The sequence below is a fragment of the Lethenteron reissneri genome, chromosome 28, assembly GCF_015708825.2.
Source record: "Lethenteron reissneri isolate LAM-NWPU_2019-01 chromosome 28, ASM1570882v1, whole genome shotgun sequence".
Taxonomy (NCBI): domain Eukaryota; kingdom Metazoa; phylum Chordata; class Hyperoartia; order Petromyzontiformes; family Petromyzontidae; genus Lethenteron; species Lethenteron reissneri.
In genome coordinates, this window is record NC_083806.1 from 9,626,524 (window position 1) to 9,650,100 (window position 23,577).

The 23,577-nt window shown below is 41.5% G+C and overlaps 1 protein-coding gene across 1 annotated transcript; it reads right to left on the minus strand.

Moving 5' to 3' along the window:
• Positions 1-2,262: 2,262 nt before the first annotated feature.
• NIPSNAP1 (nipsnap homolog 1) lies at positions 2,263-20,710 on the minus strand. Its single transcript, XM_061562070.1, has 10 exons — positions 20,591-20,710; positions 17,538-17,680; positions 14,426-14,471; positions 13,528-13,622; positions 11,510-11,580; positions 11,122-11,262; positions 10,063-10,094; positions 8,863-8,957; positions 7,513-7,596; positions 2,263-6,691 (listed from the first exon to the last, which is right to left on the minus strand). The coding sequence occupies exons 1-10, from the start codon at positions 20,665-20,667 to the stop codon at positions 6,627-6,629; spliced, it is 849 nt and encodes a 282-aa protein (XP_061418054.1). The 5' UTR covers positions 20,668-20,710; the 3' UTR covers positions 2,263-6,626.
• Positions 20,711-23,577: the final 2,867 nt, after the last annotated feature.

A 23,577-nucleotide genomic window follows, 5' to 3' on the forward strand; every position in this document is an offset into this window, starting at 1 on the left:
TATTTTGGTTGCCGACCTCTGGTGGTAGCGCCTTAAATAGGCGTCAGGGGGAGAAAGAGGGTCAATTGGGGGTCGACTGCCCAGGAAATTGACGCAGGTCAGAGGATTTCAGAAGGGCAAAGACTTGGAGCAGGGGAATGTTCCTACTGAGCAACAGTGGAAAGGGGGGTGGGTGGTTTGTAAATGAGTAAGAGAAGACGTTTGCGTGTGTTTCTGTGCCAATGAAGCGAGGCTTGGGAGAGCTCTGAAGGGGGTGGAGTGGGCCAGAGAAAGAGCGTCTGTGCACAGCCTGGACCCACCACCCCCAAGGGAGGGGCTCTACCCATCTGTGATGGGGTTGTGGGTCTGCCAAGGCCTACATCATCTTTTTGTGGGGTTGCATTGACTGGAAGTGCAACATGATGTAAGTTGGCTGCTTGTGTGAAACTTCGTTGGAATCCGTATATCTGCGCATACATTTCACCTTGATTCCTCAAGGTGTGAATTTTCCAATAGTTGGAGAGTTTAAAGAATATTGTAAAATATTGTGCAACTTCCCCCACCCCCTTTTATGTATTTCTAAATAAGAACAATGTGTTTGAATTCATAATAATGTAATAAATTTACACTCACATCACGACGCAGTGGTTACATTTGTGTTACTCGTTGAACATTTCTATGGCAGGATTTATCAAACTCTAACCCTGATATATTTTATAAAGCATTGCCCCGTAGACCTCCCCACCACCGTTTCCCCCCCCCCCCCCCCCCCCCCATTCAGTGTTAATCTCCATCTTACTCGAGGCCAGTTCTCGCCCTCTGTGACACAATGTGAGAATTGTATTTTCTTATTTTATTGTTTCCCTTCTACGTGACTTTACCGAAAGAACCAAGAATATGAATCCCTGCAGTCACGAAAGCTTTAAATCAAAATACAACTATTTTGTTTCATCAAACCTATGTATTTATTAACGTACATTTTTTTAAACGATTGAGAATCAAAGGGTTGCAAGGCTGCAGTCAAGGTTAAGAACCGCTTGTTTTAGAGGATATTCGCTCCACCCTTATAACACGCTGGCCAAACAAACGTCTTGGGAGTCGTTGGAGTTACCCACACTTTATCCAACACACACGTGATCTGTGGTGTACCCATTTATACTGCTGCCACGTGGAGAGGCAGGGGAATGCACGTGCTCGTTTCAACTGTCGTTCCGAGAGGTTCCATTGGACCGGTGACCTCTGACCTGCAAAGCCACTGTGTCCTGATAATTGATTTTTTACCCTTTTTATTAAATCCTTTATATTAAGTCCGCTTGCTTGCTTACGACCGTGCAAATCTTTCAGTCGTTTTTTAACCGACTTCACGTGATCCAATCGAGCTGACATTTTCCACACAGACTCGTTGTGCGTGACAATGTTCGTGAAATTTTTTTTCCTAAATTTTACACTTTTTAGGACAAAAATATATTTAATTACCAATTGCTTAATGGTGCAATGCAATCATCTGACCCATAGGTGGCAGCCATCTCAAGCCAGAGGACGAGAGGACTCTAGCCGCCAAGCATATAAAGGATTTATAGTGGAAAACTTTTTTTACGGGTTATACTTGTCTGGCAACAAAACTGACACCTTTTTTACGATGAGTCATGTTTGCATAGACCACAATACCTGCAGTCATAATGCAAACCCAAAACATAACTCTGATAATGTATGCACTGTCCTGTCCACTGTGTCCTGACCATGACTATTCTTGGCAGTGCCCTCTCTATAATTGATTTAGTAGCTTTATAGGAATGTGTTTAAACACTAAACCAAATTCAAACGTCATGTTCACATCCAGAGGTCAAAGTGTTGCCCGTTACTGTGCCTCACAAATGTGTGTGCAGCAGACATCGACTTGATGGACCTGTTTCGATTTAAAGCTTTCGTGACTGCAGGGATTCATCTTCTTGGTTCTTTCGGTAAAGTCACGTAGAATGGAAATAATAAAAATAAAACAATAAAAGAATTCGAGAAGACAGACCTATTCTTCACCAGAGGACGGCTGCTTGCGTTGTAGCCGAAACGTGAGAATTATTTTATGTTTTATTTTTATTATTTCCATTCTACGTGACTTTACCGAAAGAACCAAGAAGTTGATGGACCTGCTTTTCTCGTTTCGCGCTTGATTTTTTATTGTAAACTCTGCTGCCGTGAAATGACTCTCGTGTATCAGCTGACACTGCGAGCGTGGAAGGAGAGAGACTCGAATTACCGAACACAATCGACCACTGTCACAACGGGTGGCTGGGCAGAGGGCCGTGGGAGCAGTCCACACATTTGGATTCAATCTCCACTTTATTTACAACCCCATGGTATTTCAACTGGCCACGTAATCAGCGTCATGGCTAGTCACGTCTCCACGGTTTGCGAGTGCAAGTTTATTATTCCAAAGAGGAACATTTGGCCGCCTTGTATCGGCCAAGACGATACGATTCGCGGAAAGCGTACCATCTGAAATTTTATTAAGTTGCATCATTGTGCCATGTGACATGAAAAAAATTACAACAAACTCATGGGCGATTAACTAAAGTGTGTTTTTCTCGCTTCGGGCATAGACAAATTACCAAAAAAAGTTGGTGAGGTTGAACCGTGCACCTACATTCATATTTTTTAGTGTTAATCTTAAGAGTTCTTATTCACCGTAAGTTGATCATTTCTTCTTATAGCCATCTGAAGACGATAGTGCACGTAGAAATATATCGTATTTGTTATCAATGGTGGTGCAATTGTCCCTACAGAATTGTGAGAAGGGAATTTACCAGTGACTTAAGTGCACACACGTTGCCGTCATTTGTGAACTTTAACATTGGGTACATCACCGACATTACTTCACGTTACAAGCCGTGCAAATGAACGAACACCGCTAAATGTAAACAATTCGAGACTAATAATTTATTATTAACCATCAAAATGTTACCTCGGGATAAATTGTACAAAGCGAAACCGTATATTGTACCCCGACTCCGAAACTGGCTTATCCAATGTCGTCAACTGCTCAAACAACGTGAATCCCACAAGAGTTCAGATTGTAAAACAAGATATACGAAAATCATTTACAGCCTTCATGCTTAAAGGATTGTGCACTGGGTTATAAAAAAATCTCAAAAATGTTGGGAAAAGTATTGTGTTGTGCCACCAAGGACTGTACCGATATTATCTTTCAGGTCCACAAAGTCAACTTTATTCCCGTTTGTAAAGTGAGTGAGCAATGGTGGAGATCTGGAATTTATTACATTTACAAGGACGGTGGAATGGAAGAACTGTACCGGTAATTGTTGTGCCAACATTTGGTGGACTTTTACCCTGCAAGTGATACTGATTGGCAGATCGCGTTGTGTGTAGTTTATCATTCATCGAGAAGTACGTTTTAGCAAAACTTCACGTAGAGAAATAAAACCAGTAACAGGGCTACTCCCGTTATCATGTTTTAACCCCCTTGACTTTAAATCAAACATTTGTCGAAGCTGACACGCGGTGGCACAGTATGAAGCATCTACATTTTAAATTAACATCGTTTTATTCATTTTAACAAAAATCAGGAAACTTTATTTCAGAAATGTACGTATATATATTTTTTAGAATTTGTACACAAAATATAGGATTGAAATACAGGTCACATATAGCATTAGAATAATGGTGACTATGGGTTCACACTTGATATGCAATGAGAAAGCAATATCCATACTCTTTGGTTCTTTCGGTAAAGTCACGTAGGTATAACACAAGCGTCCATCATCAGGTGGGAAAGCATGGTCTGTGTTGCGCCCGAAACGTCGTGATTTATTTTATTTTATACCTACGTGACTTTACCGAAAAAACCAAAGAGTATGGATTTTCCTGCAGTCACGAAAGCTTCAAATCAAAGCAATACCCCCTTTGCACTGGGCCAGCGTAGCGTCCTTCCAGTTACGGGTGGTCCTTTCAATCCCTATTTGCCGAGCCGAGTCCGATATACTGGCCTGCAACCTCAGAACATTATCTAAATCTGGCTTGGGTTCAAGGCAGGTCAGGGGCGAGGTTAATCATTTTCATAAGCTGGCCTTCACCAAAAAAATCAAACCCCCCTCCCCTCCCATCTTGACTTCTTAACCACGATTGATTCTTCTCACAATATGAATTGGGATAAACTGCTCCTCCCCCCCCCCCCCGTCAATTCCTTAAACTCACCCGAATCGATTCTACTCCAGGCTGTAGGACACGCGCCCATCGCACAATTGAGCATCAGCCAAATGTTTTAAGTTTTCAATCAAATTTAAACTCCCATTACCAACTCTGTTTAATCTTAATTGGCGTCTTACTCGTATCAACTGCACAGTGATGCTATGATTGTAAATGGTGCTAATTGCCGACACTGCATCATCTGCATGCACCTTCACTCGTTTATTGTACTGACGTCAGTGGCACGGCCCAGGGGTTTTGCAGTGGGGGGGAAAAACAAAAACTTGCCACTTTCTTAAGCCAGGCCAGCCTGGCTTGGCATGACCCTGCCACAGCAGCTCAGTTCCATGGAGGTAACATAGGGTGTCAAAGTCTTTGGATCCAACAAAATTATTGAAGGCCACAAAGGAAAATTGCCCTTTAAGACCCCAACACTTGTTGCTTTGTCTGGGCGTGAGATATATGCCCTCTAAAACATCCCTTTACATTTAAGGAGTCGTGTAGGACCCAAGAAGAAAAGTGGTCAGCGTGTGTGTCACCTGCAACAGCGAGTGTGTGCGAGATGGGGAAATTTGGCATTGGAAAGTAACATTTTTAAAGTGCGGGATACACAAATAGGGGCGCACGGATGTATCGATGCATACTAATTAATATTCTTGGTTCTTTCGGTAAAGTCACGTAGAAGGGAAATAATAAAATATAAATATAAAACAATAAAAATTCTCACGACGTTTCGTGAGAATTATTGCTTAATATTTATTTATATGTATTGTTTTATATTTTATTATTTCCCTTCTACGTGACTTTACCGAAAGAACCAAGAATATGAATCCCTGCAGTCACGAAAGCTTTAAATCAAAAGCATACCAATTCGTCTAGCTTTTAAGATGCGGGCACTGAACTGCGTGTTTAAGCATCGGCGTGTTTTCTATTTGTATACGCTGTATGTAAATGTCATTCTCACGTGACCCTCTCCAGGCACTTGAGGCCGATGCATCATTCCCAAAAAATAATTCTCGAACCGAATAAACCCACCATTCCTAGCGCCATGACTACAGAATGGCACAATCTTGCAAAGAGTTGGGGTTGCTCACCATGACCAGTAGAGCAGTGTTTGTACTCTTAGGTTTTTTCGGTAAAGTCACGTAGGTAAAAAATAAAATTAAAAGTTAAAAAAAGTAATAATGGAAATAAAATAAAATAATAAATCATCAGGTGGGACCGTCACAGCTAAAATTACTGCATCAAGGTCCCACCTGATGACGGAGACTTGTGTTGCCTCCGAAACGTCGTGCTTTATTATATTATTTTATTTCCATTAATACTTTTATTAACTTTTAATTTTATTTTTTTACCTACGTGTCTTTACCGAAAAAACCTAAGAATATGAATCATTGCAGTCACGAAAGCTTCAAATCTAGAGCAGTGTTTTTTATTTTTAAGAGTTTTTCAAATATTTCACCTGTGTATTTTGCCTAAAGATATTGAACATTTTAAGGGAATGAGCTCAACCTTGCAAAAAATAGAGCTGTCTGGCCTTCAGTGTGGTGGTTATCGACGGCACGCCTCTCCTCAACCACACACAACAACCCAGAATATTAAAAGATCAGGAACAACCTTCATGCGAAAATTTACAATGCTTCTTGTAAGTGATTTACAACAAAAAAATTTGTGATTTGGTATTTTTGGAGGCGATATTAACTGAAGAGTTTTTGCTTTTCGTGTGCATCCACCTTGTAGATGCCTTGCCAGTGGCAGCTTGTGTTTTTGAGCTGGTGTGTTTTGTCCCTATAGCCTTGTGATGATACACGTTTAGTATTCAGGAAAGTAGCACATTAGATTTCAAAATACATTCCATCTGTCATCATTATGGCACAAAAAAGAACCGATTCTAAAATATAATTATATTCATATCACTGGACAGGAAATTATACCTGCAGAGACCTTCCAAGATGGATAGTTTTATATTGAACACGTATATACCCACAAGGAGAAAAGAAGCTGGTGGTGGCTCATTAGGCCCAACATTTGACAAATTCTACCAATTAGTGGAGCTTGAACATTCTAGTGTGTTAATTAGCCTCCCAATTGCATACACCAGCCCTCCGTACCAGAATAAAACATAGAACCCTTGGTAATCCTTCACAAAAAAGTGCTTAGAGTCCAGGTAACACGGGGTCGACGTTTGACACAAGACTAATGCCTACATGCTGTGTGCGCTCACTCTCTCTGCAAGGGTAAGAATGCAGCCTCATTTAAAAGCGGTGACACCTGCTTTGCTACGCAGACTGCCCGATTGTTTCCAGAGAGCAAAAAATCCAAAGCAAAACCTATCACAGAGGGCAAGAGCTGTACTCGTGTGTGAGGCACACGTCCGGAGCATAACCATGTAGTGCATGGGCTGTGTGGGACAGGGGGAACCGGCTGACATGCAAGTCAATGGTCGCTCACTGCAAGGGTGAGAATGGTTGCGGGATCATGATCCGAGACTCCATCTGCTGGATGAGGGGCACTGTAAAGAAAGGCAAGAAAATATTTTAATATACAGAGTCAGAATATTTCTACTGGAGGAATCCAATGAGCTACAATGTTTCAGATATCCAGTAGGGGCGTGGGTGAAGAACGTTACAACAACAAACAATAGAATATAAACATAAAATAAGAATCTGTGTTTAGTTGCGATTCAAATTTCTGTTGGTGGGTCAACTCAGCCCCTTTCCCTCAGGGGTCGACAAGAGTTTCCACTTTGTGGGATGTCAACGATGGCTGTTGTACGGATCAACTCAATCTTGGCGTAAAATTCGCGCTAATGTCTCAGAGCGTCGCCCCGCGATCGCGTGAGCAGGGAGACACTGATCCTGGGACAGAAATTAAAAACTGAATATTTCTACTGGAGGAATCCGATGAGCTATGAAGCTCTTTTTGACAGAGAGGTAAGAACTCAAGGCCAGCTCCAGTCATGTCCACATAGGCAATTGTCAGACATTTATATAAAATGTATATATAGTGTTATCCACATAGGTAATTGTTAGAAATGAATGAAGTATTATCGTGTTAAGAGATGTATATATATATGAAGTGTTATAGTATAAGAGATAATACCATGCATCATGGTTAAAATGTCTGTGCAAGACACAAACATGTATGGATGTAGTATCATCGTGGTCCAAATTTACCACGATTCTTTGGAACAATTACCTATCAAAATCACCTTGTAATCGTCCGCTGTTAGTAATGGGAATTTCTCACAATTCAGATGTGACGTTAATAAATCTAGCATATACATATTCTGAATGGGAAAAAACATCTCAGAATGCCATCGGGAAGCCTCACCCGTATAGTAAACATTCTCATCCCAGCCCCGCTTTTGCCAGGCCGAGTTGCGAGTGTCGTCGCGGTTCTGAAGATCCTTGTAGGCTGCCGAAAACACACGGTATCCCCTTCGCTCGATCGCCGTCCGTGACGTGCGTGGCAACGCAAGTTTGTAAATTGTGGGAAAACGCAACGGAACAATGACCGCAGACTCGAAACCAATTGATTTACAGCACACAAAGGTGTGCGCTGTCTGTACAAAAGCTCGCGGCTTTATCCAGACCACCAGCTCAAAGGAACTGAACGCGTGGACGTGCTGTCGTTTCGACTACCAACTCGACGAGTTGAAAAATGTTGCTGCCCAACAGGCAGCAGTGAAACTAGCTGTAGACCAGTTGCATCCTCAATATGACTCATCAGTACAGTACAGTCATTCATTTTTTTTGCTGCCATATGTCTCTGGAAGTTATGTCTTTGTTCGTTGTCATTTAGAGATTTAAAACACATTCCTGCGGAGGGAGCTGGTAGGAACGTTGGGTTGCTCGGTCAATGGCCAGGGTCAACGGCGGCGTGGTGTATTCCGCAAATATGCCCGACTGTGAGGGCGGGCACAAGCCGGCGTGAGTAGGTTAAACGTTGAGTTTTATAAGGGCACCACGGGGTGAGCAACCCCTCTACACCCAGCCCCACCCCTCCCACCCCCCTCACCCAGCCCCTCCCCACCCTCCCCACCCAGCCCCTCCCCACCCTCCCTACCCAGCCCCTCCCCGGTTGATCGTCGATTATTCGGCGCCGCATTAATTATCCGGCTGCTTACAACATTTATCCGACGGTCCCGGGCCGATCCGGCGAAACCGCTCAAAATTCTGTAACCAGGTCCGGCGATCGACACCATGTGTGTGACAAAAAAAATATCTACGCTGTATTTCAGTGTGAAATATTATATACAGTACATTATACACGACATACAACTACTTAAACAATGAACATACTGCACGTATATACATCCTACGCCGAGTCTTCGAGATTAGAGTGGTAAATACAGCACAGTAAATACCACCACTATTTAAAGTAGGATACTTAATTTTTGTCCATTTCTATGTTTATTTATGCCAATTTCACATAGCAAACAAATTCAAAACACAAAAAAAAACAACAGCCCCAAAAAACAAAGTCATACAAGAACGTGCAAAAATATGCCGTTTTAAATCACGATGTAGTGATTACCCGGCGTTTTTGAAAATCCAGCGCGCCCCCCCCCCCCACCCACCACGCTGCCAGATATTCGATGACCTACTGAACTTTTCCCCCGTAGATCACAATCGACAATGTACAACCTCCGGTGACCGCGTTATGTGAGCGCAGGTTTACCCCAGAGGTGGTGCACCATGTAGAGGTCACCGATCTGGGAGAAGAACCCCCCCACAGCCTCGTTGTTCTCCTGCCGGAAGCGGATGGCTCGAGCCCTGCACGCCAGCAAACCACAGATCCGCCAGCCAATGGTTTGAAAGATTGGGCCCCCCTGATGCTCGCGAGATTATAAATAACGATTATTAACTTTCGATTTAAAGCTTTCGTGACTGCAGGGATTCATCTTCTTGGTTCTTTCGGTAAAGTCACGTAGAAGGGAAATAATAAAATAATAAAAATAAAACATAATAAAATAATTCTCACGACGTTTCGGCCACAACGCAAGCAGCCGTCCTCAGGTGAAGAACAGGTCTGTCGGAAAGACAGACCTGAGATTCAGACGCTGTCTTTCCGACAGACCTGTTCTTCACCTGAGGACGGCTGCTTGCGTTGTCGCCGAAACGTCGTGAGAATTGTATTTTATTATGTTTTATTATTTTATTATTTCCCTTCTACGTGACTTTACCGAAAGAACCAAGAACATTATTAACTTGTCACGCGCACAGTATTCGCTCACTCTCGAAGACGGAGAGAGAGCGAGCGACTCGGAGGGGTAAGGCACCACAGGCACATACTGGACATCTGTGAAAAAGAGCTTCCTCGCTCATCAGATTCCTCAAGTTTAAATAAAGATTATGATTCTGACAAGTCGGAAGGCAGCCGTGCGGTGGGCCCCAAGCTCTGCGGTCCTCTACATATTAAGGTGGCGTAGGTCCATGAAATATTGCTTACATCTAGGAGGAAACCGGAACACCCGGAGAAACCCCACACGTGCAAGGGGGAAACACTGTATCCCATACAGGCTGAACGGGTGTGGAGTCCACATTCTTTATGTACTGCCTTCTGACATCTCGATACCCATGGGAAGGGAGGTTCACGACGTTTGTGCGATCCATCAACCCTCGCTGCCTTCCACAGTGCTGGATTACAGGCGTGCGTCGCCACCTCTGCCCGCAGATGCCCGCAGATCCTCTGACGAGCGCGACGAGGCCGAGACGCACAGCTGTTAAGGCAGTAGCTACAGAAACTTAAGACTGCCGAATAAAATGCAGTTTTAAAGGCAATGGTATCTCTGCAAGGCGACTCACCAGTTTTATTTATTTTTATTTTATTATTTTCCTTCTACGTGACTTTACCGAAAGAACCAAGAAGATGACTCACCAGTTGTTTCCCCATTCGATCATCGTGCCTGGCTGTCAGAATAAAAAAAAATTTGATTATACGGAGAAATGTAATTCATTTATTTATCACAATTGTTAGGGCATGGGACATCGATCGAAACAGAAATGTGTTTAAGAAATTATTTGAACATTAGTCAAACTAAAAGCTTAAATTATCATACAGTAGTAACACGTTTATATTATGTCATGACTACACTGCAAGATATTTCAGAATTAACATCCTAAGAGAACTACAACAACACAATTGTACATTTCATGATGATACGTGGCTGATTCAAATTTGACATTTGTCACTTTCTGGGCAAAGTATGTTTTGTTGTCCGTCCCCGCACATCCAATGAGCACGGTTGGCTACACACAGTGCGAAATAAGTTCAACATACGTACATATATACGTACGTATTTCACGAACTGAGCTAAACTCGAATGGAAGGTGTTTCTAAATGTGAATAACGACACGGCAATTCCCGTGGGTGCACTGTTAAAGGTGATTAATGTGGTCACGCTTACGCAAGGGGGCTTCTCATCTTAAAAAGGATGAATCTATTCTACTTTTCCCATGCTCGTGAGACGTGCAAGGAGCGGTGAAAATCCATAATACGGGTTTTTTATGGGTGAGATCGCGTAAATGTGTCCTTAAACCCGCCACCACCCGACACAGCCAATTAGTAAGGTTTGTCACATAAACAGAACATGCCAATTCATTACAAGTACAGCACACCAGTCTGTTGAAGAGCAAAGCGGTGGAAATAATAACTACACTTTATCAGTCCTACGCGATAAGCCACTGTGTTGAGCTATCATTTATGGCCAGGTCGCTTCTGCGAAAGAGCTATACAGCTCAGTGGGCCTTACCTGGTAAAATAAATAGTTGAGTTTAGTTTTATACTTCACTGCATTTCTCAGTGCAGCCTGATGAAGTCTGAAGCCTATAATGATGCTGTCATATACATATATATGTCGCGACAAATGGATGCGTTTGTTGGGTGTGGGTGGGTGGGCAAGAGACAGACAAGAGGGCAGCAACATGGAAGAGGCACCTTGAGTCTGTAGCTCCGCAGCTCGTAAATATTCGGCCCAGGCCTGGGGAGGGGCTCATTCCAGAAGCTAAACTCCATCAAGAGTTGGTTTTTACGTGCATGGAGCATTTTACTCCGTTCCCTCCTGAACTCCAGGTACTCCTGTGAGTGTCAAAGCACAACAGTTTAATATGAAACCATCAACTACACCAAGCCACGTTCGAACGCCAAAATAACGTGCAGTGCGTGCAAATTACTTTATAAAGCATGTACATTGCTGAATTTAATGTTACAAATTGATTGGGCGGATGTGCATTTGGATGCGATTGGTTATTTCGCAAAATACGTAGAATTCTCAGCCCAAGCATCCATCGTCTCGGGGTGCGTTAAAAGTAAACAACATGCATGCCTTGTTCTGCCTCAGTTTATTCATAACATCCATCAGAGTTGGATAGCCACCGATGTATCGCCACAGGTGCACTACACACAACACAAAAGCAGCGTGAGGAAAACACATCGCTTGGTCATGCTGCGTTGGCAGTCGTGCACAGGCACAAATTGCAACAACAAAAAACACACGATGCACACACGTCATTGACACTGCTTCACAAGAAAAAAAAAAGATATAATTGGCGACGTTTCAGACCATGGCCCTTCTTCATGGCACATAGATGTTGTATGAAAACAGGCCATTATCCAAAACCTCACCTATTTTTTCCTGAGCCTTAGCTAGTTTTGGAATATACTTAAAACGGTGTTTGTTGGTTCAAAGAGCGTATTCCATGTGATGAATGCACATTTGTGACCGGAATGGACTCGAAAGAGGTCGCGATAGAAAATGTTCAGAATAGTTAGATCCTCTGCAACATTTGTGATGACAATATATGCTGTATATCCTACAGGATGTTAGCTAGCAGCTCTGAGAACTCTGTATGTAGGTGCTCCAGTGACACAGGCAATAGGACGAAACAACGAACCAACATTCTGCAAAGACGACTACTGCATCGAGCACTTTCAGATGCGCTTCTGCAGCCGTCTGGGACGCTCTTTCTTCCAATATTAGTAAGCCACTGGAGCTACGCACTTTTAAATCTAAATTAGTTTAGTTTCGTTGTTCTTCACCCCGCACCTTCGATTAGCGCGACTGACTAATGCGAAATAAGTTCAATATATACACATACATACAAGCTTTTGTACCTTTATGAGTCCATACATGCATGGTGCTGTGCTATTCTTGCTCTGCCAGTGCTGCACATTCCCTATTATCAACAAGTGGCCTGCACTTGTTCCGCATGCTCAAGTGGCCAAGCACACCCTCGATGTAGGTTCACTGTTTTGATTTCGCAAGAGTAGTCATGTTGGGACCACACCCCCCCAAGCCAATGAATAGCTGTGAGCCTTCATGGAGTTCTGATGCGTCCATCAGGCGGGTACTTGTCTGAATGATGTCAGAAAAGTACCCTTCACCATGCCTCACTACCAACCATGCACATGCACCGAACAAAAACAGTGACATCCAGTTCATAACATGGACGCCCATGTAAACACACACGTCAGCATACAGACTCTCCAACCCTAAATCCACACCCCCTTCTCAAAGCCCGTCAAAGGAATTGCCCTCTCACTCCCCAAATCTACCACTGGAGTTTAAAAAAATTGAATAGCTCATTCCCTTGGTTATTTGTATACAAGTGTATTGAAGACAGGGTACAAAGCTTGTGCACTGAACTGGAAAAATAACCCTCCACCCTATCACTCCCACGTTCTCACCTCTTTGCTGCCAACTTAAGCTGACCATGATTGTACGGGAAATTCCAGGCTGATAATACCACGATGTGATTATTAAAAATGAAAGGATGGTGTGCCTCATCACATATTGAGTATTACTTATTCACTGTCGATCTGGCCAGATGGCACTGTGGTTACAAACCTTGTCTCTTCGCCAGCATTGGTGTTGCTACACAGGTCTACACACTTTTGTCGCTTTAGATGCTGTGGCTATGTAGTCCACACACTGGTAACAACACCACAGACTGCATTGCTCATACTGAAGACATGAGCAATGCACTGGAGATGTTTTTTTTTCATTCCCTTCGAGGGGCATTGCAAGTGCTATAATGATATGGCTTTGCAGCACACCTGCCCAAGATTAAGTTGACGCTCCATCATCTATATTGGTGTACCTGATCACTATATTGGTGGTACATACGAGTGCTGTGTGTGCATGCCATTGCTGTGCACTAAACATTAACGCTGTGTTTCTCCTTTAACTATTATGCTGTAGCCGAGCGCTGTATCCGATTGTAGTCTCGTACACTGTACCTATGCACTAGGCCACACTGGTATATTTGCACGTTTCATTCATGATATATGCTATGATGCGTGTGGCATACCCATGCGGTGCACATGCACACCATGCGTACATACCGGCCTGGTCCTGCTCGCCGTACCACGTGTTCCAAGAGCCCACCAGCTCGCACGGGTAGCTCGCATCGTTGTGCAATTTCATCAGTGCCTCCGCTCTGCAGTACGAAAACGCTGTCCATGAGATCCACAATGCACGCTGGCAAAGCACCAAAACCAACAGCTTGACTTTTTTTAAAATGTGGCTTTAATTGGAACCAAATAAAAACGCATCCAACATGGGCCATATTTCAGCATCACGTTACCAGAAAGCTCATCAGCATTTCTAGATTAACACAACATGGAGAAAAGATGCACTATGGAAAACGGAAGATAGGAAAGCGATTTGACAAACTTTTGCTCATCATTTTAACTTCACTGTGAAACTTTGCAGGTACAATTATACGGGTAACGATGATGAAGATAACACATCTGCTTATGATGACAAATATCCCTTGAGAACAGGTTTGAGTGCTTTGGGAAAACTTAGCTTGATAATGAGAGCAACACGCTGATGTGCCTCAAGAGAAACAAGGGCAATCATTGTGGACAGCCGATGACATTCAACCTAGAGACATACCTAACAGATAAGAGCTCTTTGGGATTGTTTTTTTTGCTTTGTATTATGCGAAGTAAAGCGATGATGCTCTCTGAAGATGAGTGATGCTCCATGAATTTTTTTGTTGGGAGACGTGGGCAGGCAATGATCAACAAGTGGTTGTGGTTAACTGTGAAAACAATTGCAGGCTTAAGGAAAATAAAAACAAGTAGAAAATAATGTTATGGACGATCTAAGTTTCACCTTTCAAAAATGTTGAGGCCAAACTCATTTTGGAGTTGTCAATGTTGCATTATATATAATTAAAAAAACTTTATACATTTCAACAAAATCTAAATCTTCATTGTACGATACACAACTTACGAGATTGTGTTGTAGTCCTCTAGATTTTCTGGCTTCACGTTGTGAACTGTCAAATGACAAAGATTGATTAAAGTTAACTGTACTGATTTGGTCGGCGCTTACAGCTATAAGTTTCCCACATTTTCAAGGGATGGTTTTTGTTACCCGACCGGTCTGTTTTCATGACCTGAGGATCCTAGATTTAATACAAAGCTGGGTGGACTAACCCATTAACTAAGCTGATGAACATACGATTTGGAATTATGACTATCGATGAATCCACATGCTTTTTCACCAATTCTCAAATAAATGTGAGCAGAATGGCGCACAAGTTTGGCTATGGTTCAAGTAAATTTAAGCCACGGGGTAAGCCTGTACGTATGTAGTGTTGAACTTCTTTCGCACCGTACGTAGCCAACCGTGCTATGTCATCTCAATCTAGATTTGAAGTTTTTGTGACTGCAGGGATCCATACTCTTTGGTTCTTTCGGTAAAGTCACGTGGGTAGAAAATAAAATAGCCCCGCCCACTTCCCCCCCCAGCCTCACGTCCTTCTCCTCACGTCCACGCAGCGTTCTCCCTCCCCCTACCCCACACCCCTCCCTCCCTCTCCCCTTGCTCCTCCCCCTACCCCACGCCCCTCCCTCTCCCCCCTTGCTCCTCCCCCTTTCTTACCTATATAACCTCTTACCACGGCAACTCTCTCTCCCACTTCAGCAAAAAAAAAATTTTCCCACCTGATGACGATTGCTTGTGTTGCAATCGAAACGTCGTGATTTGATTTATTTAACTTTTTTTTGTTATCCCTTCGTGACTTTATCGAAAGAACCAAAGAGTATGTCATGTCACTTGCATTTGCCCGCATGTCAAAGTGCATTCATGGACGCCAGGCTATTGATTTCATGAACTTTGTGCAAAAGAAACATTATCATATTTTCTGTCAAAACTTTGCCCCACACTCCATACAACACCATTTCACATGTGATATTTTCATATGCATGACAATACCTAACAATTTGAATAGAGTGTAAATACAACCACTGTAAGCAGCAACAGTGGTTGGCAAGGACATCATGTAATATGTACAGTACATATGTATGTTAGAGAAGAGATATTCAGTCATAGGTAGACTAAAAGAGTATTTTCATTAAGATGTACATAGTGCGAAATGTACCAACTATATTATTTAACACTGAAAGCAAGCGTAGCTACCTTTTTTTGTCATGCACATGGTGCTGATCGCCGGAATAATCAACAGCCTTTTTGAGTGGTTTCGCCGGATCGGACCGTTGTAAATTGTTGGAAGCAGCCGGATAATCGATGAGCAACTGCATACATGACCATAAAAGTGCGTCTGCCCTCGCGTGCATATAATATATGCACCGTACTGCGGTATTCCGAACGCACTTTGGAAGCGGGGTCCAACGTTGGTTTGCATACACATCAATACGTGCAGCGAGGCGCTTATTTATAAAAAAAAAGCCTGAACACGACACTTACTTTTACAAAGGTACGAAAATACCTCGACAAAAGATATAATCGTTATTTACATATGGAAGTATAAATGAATAAAGTAGGTTAAGTCCTGTTGATATTGGAGCGAAAGTGATGTCAAAAATACGATTTTATAATGCTTCATGAAGCATTATAAAATCGTGTTGTGGTTGTGTAAGATTACACAATCAAGCTGATTTATCTCGAGCTGTGAACAACAGAATGGAAGCCACCAGCCGCTCTATGCCCTAGCCAGTAAATTGGCAACTACCATGCTTGAAACTTGACAAGAATGGCATGCTCAAACACATCACCGTCACAACGAAAATGTTGGACCCATTTCCCTTAGAATCTGCTTGGCTCGGCGCATATCAAGCAGATCGCCATCCACTTGCATACAGTTGATCATGGATTATCCGGCACCGTGCTATTATCCATCCGGCTGCTTCCAACATTATCCGGCACTTCCAGGGCTGATCCGGCAAAACCGGCAAAATCCGCTCCAAAGGGCTGTAACCAGTCCGGCGATCGGCACCATGTGTGTGACAAAAAAAGTAGTAACGCTTGAATTCAGTGTCAAATATTATCGACAGTACATTACACACTGCATACAACATAAACAATGAAAATACTGCACTATATACATCACCCCACGCAAAGTCTTCGAGATTGGAGTGGTAAGTACGGCACAGTAAATACCATCACTTTTAAAGTAGCAAATTTATTTTTGTCTATTTCTACGTTTATTTATGCCAATATCATATAGTAAACACATTTAAAAACACAAAAAACCATACATCTAAAAAGAATGTGCAAAAATATGCTATTTAAAAAAATTATGATAAAAAAAAATACCCGGCGCTCCCTCCCCCTGAAGCCGCAGGATAATTATCGATGATTGACTCTATGTCAACATGGGAGCTTGCGCTGTGCACAAACTTAGTCCTTAAGGCCAGTTTAATACAATGCGAGTAGGGAAAACTGTGGATCTCCAGGCCCTCACAAAGAACAGGATTTGCGGTAATGAGGATTACAGATCGAATGTTTCTAACTGTAATTGGAACAAAATAACTATCTTACAATCCATGTTTGACACAATGCTCATAAATAATGAAAAGGAGACATGCAGTGTACGAATTGTAACCATAAATTGTTTTACACTGACATTAAAGTGTAAAATTATTCCATGATATGTAAAAAAACAAATGCTAACATTCACTATACATAGAACAAACTTGGAATAATCTGTTATCGTGACGCACACCAATATCCTCGGAATGCTGTTGTGTTCATGAATTCTGGGTGATGATGACCAATGAAAGGCTATGATATGATATCATTTCATGGCAATGAAGTGGATGGGAGACTGCTGAAGCCTGCAACTGGGATCCAGCATACCCACCACAAACACAGGACCTAACACTGAAACGAGCAATCATCGATGCTAACAAGTACGGCCAATTAGACCTACCCTCATCAATACCTACGAAAATGGGGAACAGCATCCATGAGCACCAAACTGCCTCAATGCAATGCTCACCTTACACGGATGACCATGATGATAATAGCGATGATGGGGTAGAGGAGCAAGATGCAATGTCAGTACGTGGGAATGTGGTGAGTGAACAAGTTGGCTCACGCTGCAGCTTGTAGAGGCTGCTCGTCTCCTTTTTGGAGAGCAGGTTAGAGTGTGCATCTGTGCGTGGGTCCACCTTCTGCACGAACATCTTCTTGAGCCACCCTCGCTCCTTCTCCCGGCATGCAGCCGACACGGACAAGCATCTGTAAGCAGAGATCGCAACACACCTTCTGTCAATGTGACACCGGAGCACACTGCAGAATAAGATATCCAGATCAATATGCAGACAACACGATTAAGAAAAGTATAGACACATTTAAGGGAGCTGGAGTGACAAATTTATGGATGAAGGTGCAACAGACTTAGGTTGCATATAGAGACACTAGGGGTTATTCGGGGGTACCTGCGGTGCCCTTCACGACCATTTACGGCCTTCGGCCAGGAAAGTCACGAAAAAAATTGCACACGAACGACGCATTCACGCAAGCACCCGATGCTCCGTTTTGAAGTTTTAAAATGAAACATCTTGGAATTGTATTATGTTTTGAATTAGATTATTTAATTTCTTCACTAAAAACTTATATCATTTTACATCTGGAAGACTTAATTGAAAAGGACATTTCGTGTGAATTTTCTCTCGTCGTTAAGTAGATGGCCTTTTTGGGGGTTCGGTTCGATGCGGACTTTCACCTATTTGGGATTGCAGGATCGAGATAAGGCGACATCGAGCTGCTGGCCGTGCAAGAAGACCGCCGTCTGCAGATCGATTCCAACGTAATCGAACGTCTGTCCCTGCGCATCCGTCATTCATGCAGGGGGCGCGTATGTTTGCAGCGCCCCCTGCATGAAAACGACGGAAAGTGCAGCATTCATCACAGATAAAGTTGTGTGCTTATATAAGAATATTTAACTGGCCCTCCAATTGTGATATGTCATGCTTAGATATGCAGTTTGTCAGCTATTCTAGAATTTGTAATAAACAGAAGCCATGAAGCTAAATTCACCAGTGTAGCTGTCTTATGGGTTCAACATTTCAAAGTTTTAATTAAGAAATAAACTATAGAAATATGGACTCTTATAAAATTATTTTATACCTACGTGACTTTACCGAAAGAACAAAAGAGTATGGATTCCTGCAGTCACGAAAGCTTCAAATAATGATTATAGAAATATGGTCACCGTTTCCACAAAATTGTAAGATAAGGATGGCACACGAACGTGGTTAATTTTAAAATAACCAGTTGGCCATTAAAAGGTTTTAAAGCCAATTTTGGGGTTAAATCAGGCTATCATTCCTGCAGAGGAGATACAATCAGTAACCCCTATTTAGAAAAGCAATACCGGTGCAAACTACCTGAGGCTGTCCCCTGTTATAAATATATGAAGTTTTCACAACTCACTCAGGGCCAACCAGTGCTCACTTGACCAGGTGTACACTTTGCTTTTGCGTGTACTGTAACACAAAGTGTGCTATCTATAATCGTTTTTGATTCATGTTAACAGATGCTTGAAAATCCCCCGCAACAAATGCCATGTCAATCGTTGACCATTTATCAATCCAGTAATCGCGTGGGACCGGGCGGGCATAAAAGGTGAAGCAAAATGTCATGCGAGAACGCGTGATGATTGGATGAAAGGGGTTCCCCACACCCCCGGCGTAACCTTCTACCCTATCCGGGTTCAAACACACGTGTTTACACGGCAAAAGAGGCTTTACAACGTGCTGAGTAAGGACTGTCCTTGTTTTCCAGAACCTTTGCCCGGTCACATTGGACTTTGTTCCAAAAACAACATGCTTTTGAAACAGTGGACCACGACGCATTTTTGGCTCAATGATCATTACAGAGTTCCAGTGGTGTATAACTTTCCCCACTTTGTCGATCCACTGCTGGATGAGGGCAAAACAACCTGTTGTGTATGGTGGTCATCAAACCCCAAGCGCTTTCTGAAACCTCAATCCTGCCTGGATTCCAAAATCTGACCAAATCGAGGTGCATCCCATGCAATTTGGTGATTGACAACAAATTTATCGTACAAAATTTACACTCACTTAAGCATTAGCCCGGTTAAATTTCGATTTAAAGCTTTCGTGACTGCAGGGATTCATCTTCTTGGTTCTTTCGGTAAAGTCACGTAGAATGGAAAATTGTTAAATTTTTCATTATTTTATTATTTCCATTCTACGTGACTTTACCGAAAGAACCAAGAAGACATTAGCCCGGTGTTAACTCTTCACTACAAGCACTGTGTTTCCGGCCACACTATAAATGAAATAGCATCATCGCCTCTGTAAGCCTATAATTGAAAGCCCTATGTGCAAAAATAACATTTCAAGCTATTGCATACGAATTATCACCGCTTGTTATTTTTGTGTAGTCTCTAGGGGTTCCTCGCGCGCACATCACTAATTAATAGCATTGGCCAAACTAAAGTTGATTTCATTTAAGCAAAAAAGTAATAACTCAAGAAACTAGAATACTGTCGTACCATTTGCAAGAGTGACCTGGGTGACCAAAATAATAACAGCAAAATCAAATCAATTGGAGTGCAACAATTAAGGATATATTTTTTAAACACTATTTAAACAAGTCTTAAAGATTTTTCGATTTAAAGCTTTCGTAACTGCAGAGATTCATATTCTTAGTTCCATCGATAAAGTCCACTTCTACGTGACTTTACCGAAAGAACCAAGAATATAAGTCTTAAAGACTCAGTGAGGCTTTGCTGGGGCACGCATATTACATTGTATGCGACGTAAATGCGGGTTGTTTACGTTATGCATCTCTGTGTTTAAAGTAAATAATTGAGCAATGAAATACCGCCATCACGATTGCAATGAATGTGTTACCAATCACTGTCAATACACAATTGCACGAGATCTCGAATAAACAACCACATGCGTGCAATATCAAGTGAGTCCCTACAGGGGGGGGGGGGGGGGGTTATTGTTGAAGGGTCGTCGCGGGAGGCCTAGCCACAGGCTACCGCAACAAAGCTAGGAAAACGCCTGGCTGAGCCCAGAGCTCCGAAGGGAAGACGCTTAACGGCGCTAAAAGTGCAAAAGTTATAAAGATACGTCTGGTGCCGGGGAAAAGGCGGATAAGAGGATTTACCTCGCAGTCGCAAGCGAACACGAGCGCCTCCCGAGACAACCGCGAGCGAGTTCCCTGGCGATCAGCGTGCACGGCATGGTGACGCTCGCTCCCTCCCTCACAACGAAGTGTGGCAGGCAATGCTGCCAGCGGGGTGGGGGGGGGGGGGGGAGATGGGCGGAGCCTAATTAACATAAATATTTACAACGTTTGGATGTATTTAATTAACATAATGTATATTCAATGTTTGGATGTTTCATTAACATAATGTGCATTCAATGTTTGGACGTGTTCAATTAACATAATATGTATTCAATGTTTGCACGTGTTTAATTAGCATAATGTGCATTCAATGTTTGCACGAGGATAATTAACATAATGTGCATTTAATGTTTGGACTGTTTCATTAACATAATGTGTATTCAATGTTTGCACGTGTTTAATTAACATAATGTGCATGCAATGTTTGCACGTGTTTAATTAACATAATGTGCATTCAATGTTTGCACGTGTTTAATTAACATGATGTGCATTCACTGTTTGGACGAGATTAATTAACATAATGTGCATTCAATGTTTGCACGTGTTTAATTAACATAATGTGTGTTCAATTTTGCACGTGTTTAATTAACATAATGTGCATTCAATGTTTGCACGTGTTTAATTAACATAATGTGCATTCAATGTTTGAACGTGTTTAATTAACATAATGTGCATTCAATGTTTGCACGTGTTTAATGAACATAATGTGCGTTCAATGTTTACACGTATTTAATTAACATAATGTGCATTCAATGTTTGCACGTGTTTAATTACCATAATGTGCGTTCAATGTTTGCACGAGGTAAATTAACATAATGTACATTCAATGTTTGCACGTGTTTAATTAACATAATGTGCATTCAATGTTTGCACGTGTATAATTAACATAATGTGTATTCAATGTTTGCACGTGTTTAATTAACATAATGTGTGTTCAATTTTGCACGTGTTTAATTAACATAATGTGCATTCAATGTTTGCACGTGTTTAATTAACATAATGTGCATTCAATGTTTGGACGTGTTTAATTAACATAATGTGCATTCAATGTTTGCACGTGTTTAATGAACATAATGTGTATTCAATGTTTGCACGTGTTTAATTAACATAATGTACATTCAAATGTTTAAACGTGTTAAGTTAACACAATTCATGGTTACATTTTTTGGACGTGTTAAATTAACATTATGTATTATTCGATGTTTCTCTTTGCTTCTTTCGGTAAAGTCACCTAGAAAATACATTTTATAACTTAATTTTAAAAAAAATCTAACTTTACCGAAAGAACCAAATATTAATTCCTGCAGTCACGAAAGCTTCAAATCATATTTGATGTTTGGCCGTGGTCGATTAACATAATTCATTATTTGATGTTTGGCCGTGGTCGATTAACATAAGTTATTATTTGATGTTTGGCCGTGGTCGATTAACATAATTCATTATTCGATGTTTGGCCGTGGTCGATTAACATAATTCATTATTCGATGTTTGGCCGTGGTCGATTAACATAATTCATTATTCGATGTTTGGCCGTGGTCGATTAACATAATTCATTATTCGATGTTTGGCCGTGGTCGATTAACATAATTCATTATTCGATGTTTGGCCGTGGTCGATTAACATAATTTATTATTCGATGTTTGGACGTGATTGATTAACATAATTCATTATTCGATGTTTGGACGTGGTCGATTAACATAATTTATTATTTGATGTTTGGACGTGGTCGATTAACATAATTCATGATTCGATGTTTGGCCGTGGTCGATTAACATAATTCATTATTCGATGTTTGGACGTGGTTGATTAACATAATTTATTATTCGATGTTTGGACGTGGTTGATTAACATAATTCATTATTCGATGTTTGGACGTGGTTGATTAACATAATTCATTATTCGATGTTTGGCCGTGGTCGATTAACATAATTTATTATTTGATGTTTGGCCGTGGTTGATTAACATAATTCATTATTCGATGTTTGGACGTGGTCGATTCACATAATTCATTATTTGATGTTTGGACGTGGTTGATTAACATAATTCATTATTCGATGTTTGGCCGTGGTTGATTAACATAATTCATGATTCGATGTTTGGCCGTGGTCGATTAACATAAGTTATTATTTGATGTTTGGACGTGGTTGATTAACATAATTCATGATTCGATGTTTGGCCATGGTCGATTAACATAAGTTATTATTTGATGTTTGGACGTGGTCGATTAACATAATTCATTATCCGATGTTTGGACGTGGTTGATTAACATAATCCATGATTCGATGTTTGGACGTGGTTGCTTAACATAAGTTATTATTTGATGTTTGGCCGTGTTTGATTAACATAATTCATTATTCTATGTTTGGCCGTGGTTGATTAACATAATTCATGAGTTGATGTTTGGCCGTGGTTGATTAACATAATTCATGATTCTATGTTTGGCCGTGGTCGATTAACATAATTCATGATTCGATGTTTGGCCGTGGTTGATTAACATAATTCATGATTCGATGTTTGGCCTTGGTCGATTAACATAATACATGATTTGATGTTTGGCCGTGGTCGATTAACATAATTCATGATTCGATGTTTGCCCGTGGTTGATTAACATAATTCATGATTCTATGTTTGGCCGTGGTTGATTAACATAATTTATTATTCGATGTTTGGCCGTGGTCGATTAACATAATTTATGATTCTATGTTTGCCCGTGGTCGATTAACATAATTCATATTCGATGTTTGCCCGTGGTTGATTAACATAATTTATTATTCGATGTTTGCCCGTGGTTGATTAACATAATTCATTATTCGATGTTTGCCCGTGGTTGATTAACATAATTTATTATTCGATGTTTGCCCGTGGTTGATTAACATAATTCATGATTCGATGTTTGCCCGTGGTCGATTAACATAATTCATATTCGATGTTTGGCCGTGGTCATTTAACATAATTCATGATTTGAT

Bases quoted from the DNA above. Each gene is read 5' to 3' on its own strand.
- NIPSNAP1 (XM_061562070.1), bottom strand. From the start codon at position 20,667: ATGCCGTGCACGCTGATCGCCAGGGAACTCGCTCGCGGTTGTCTCGGG. The intron at 13,623-14,425 runs GTAAGTTGTGTA...TTCGTACTGCAG, and splicing joins GAGGACTACAACACAATCTC to AGCGGAGGCACTGATGAAAT. The intron at 8,958-10,062 runs GTGAGTCATCTT...GCTGGCGTGCAG, and splicing joins ATCGAATGGGGAAACAACTG to GGCTCGAGCCATCCGCTTCC.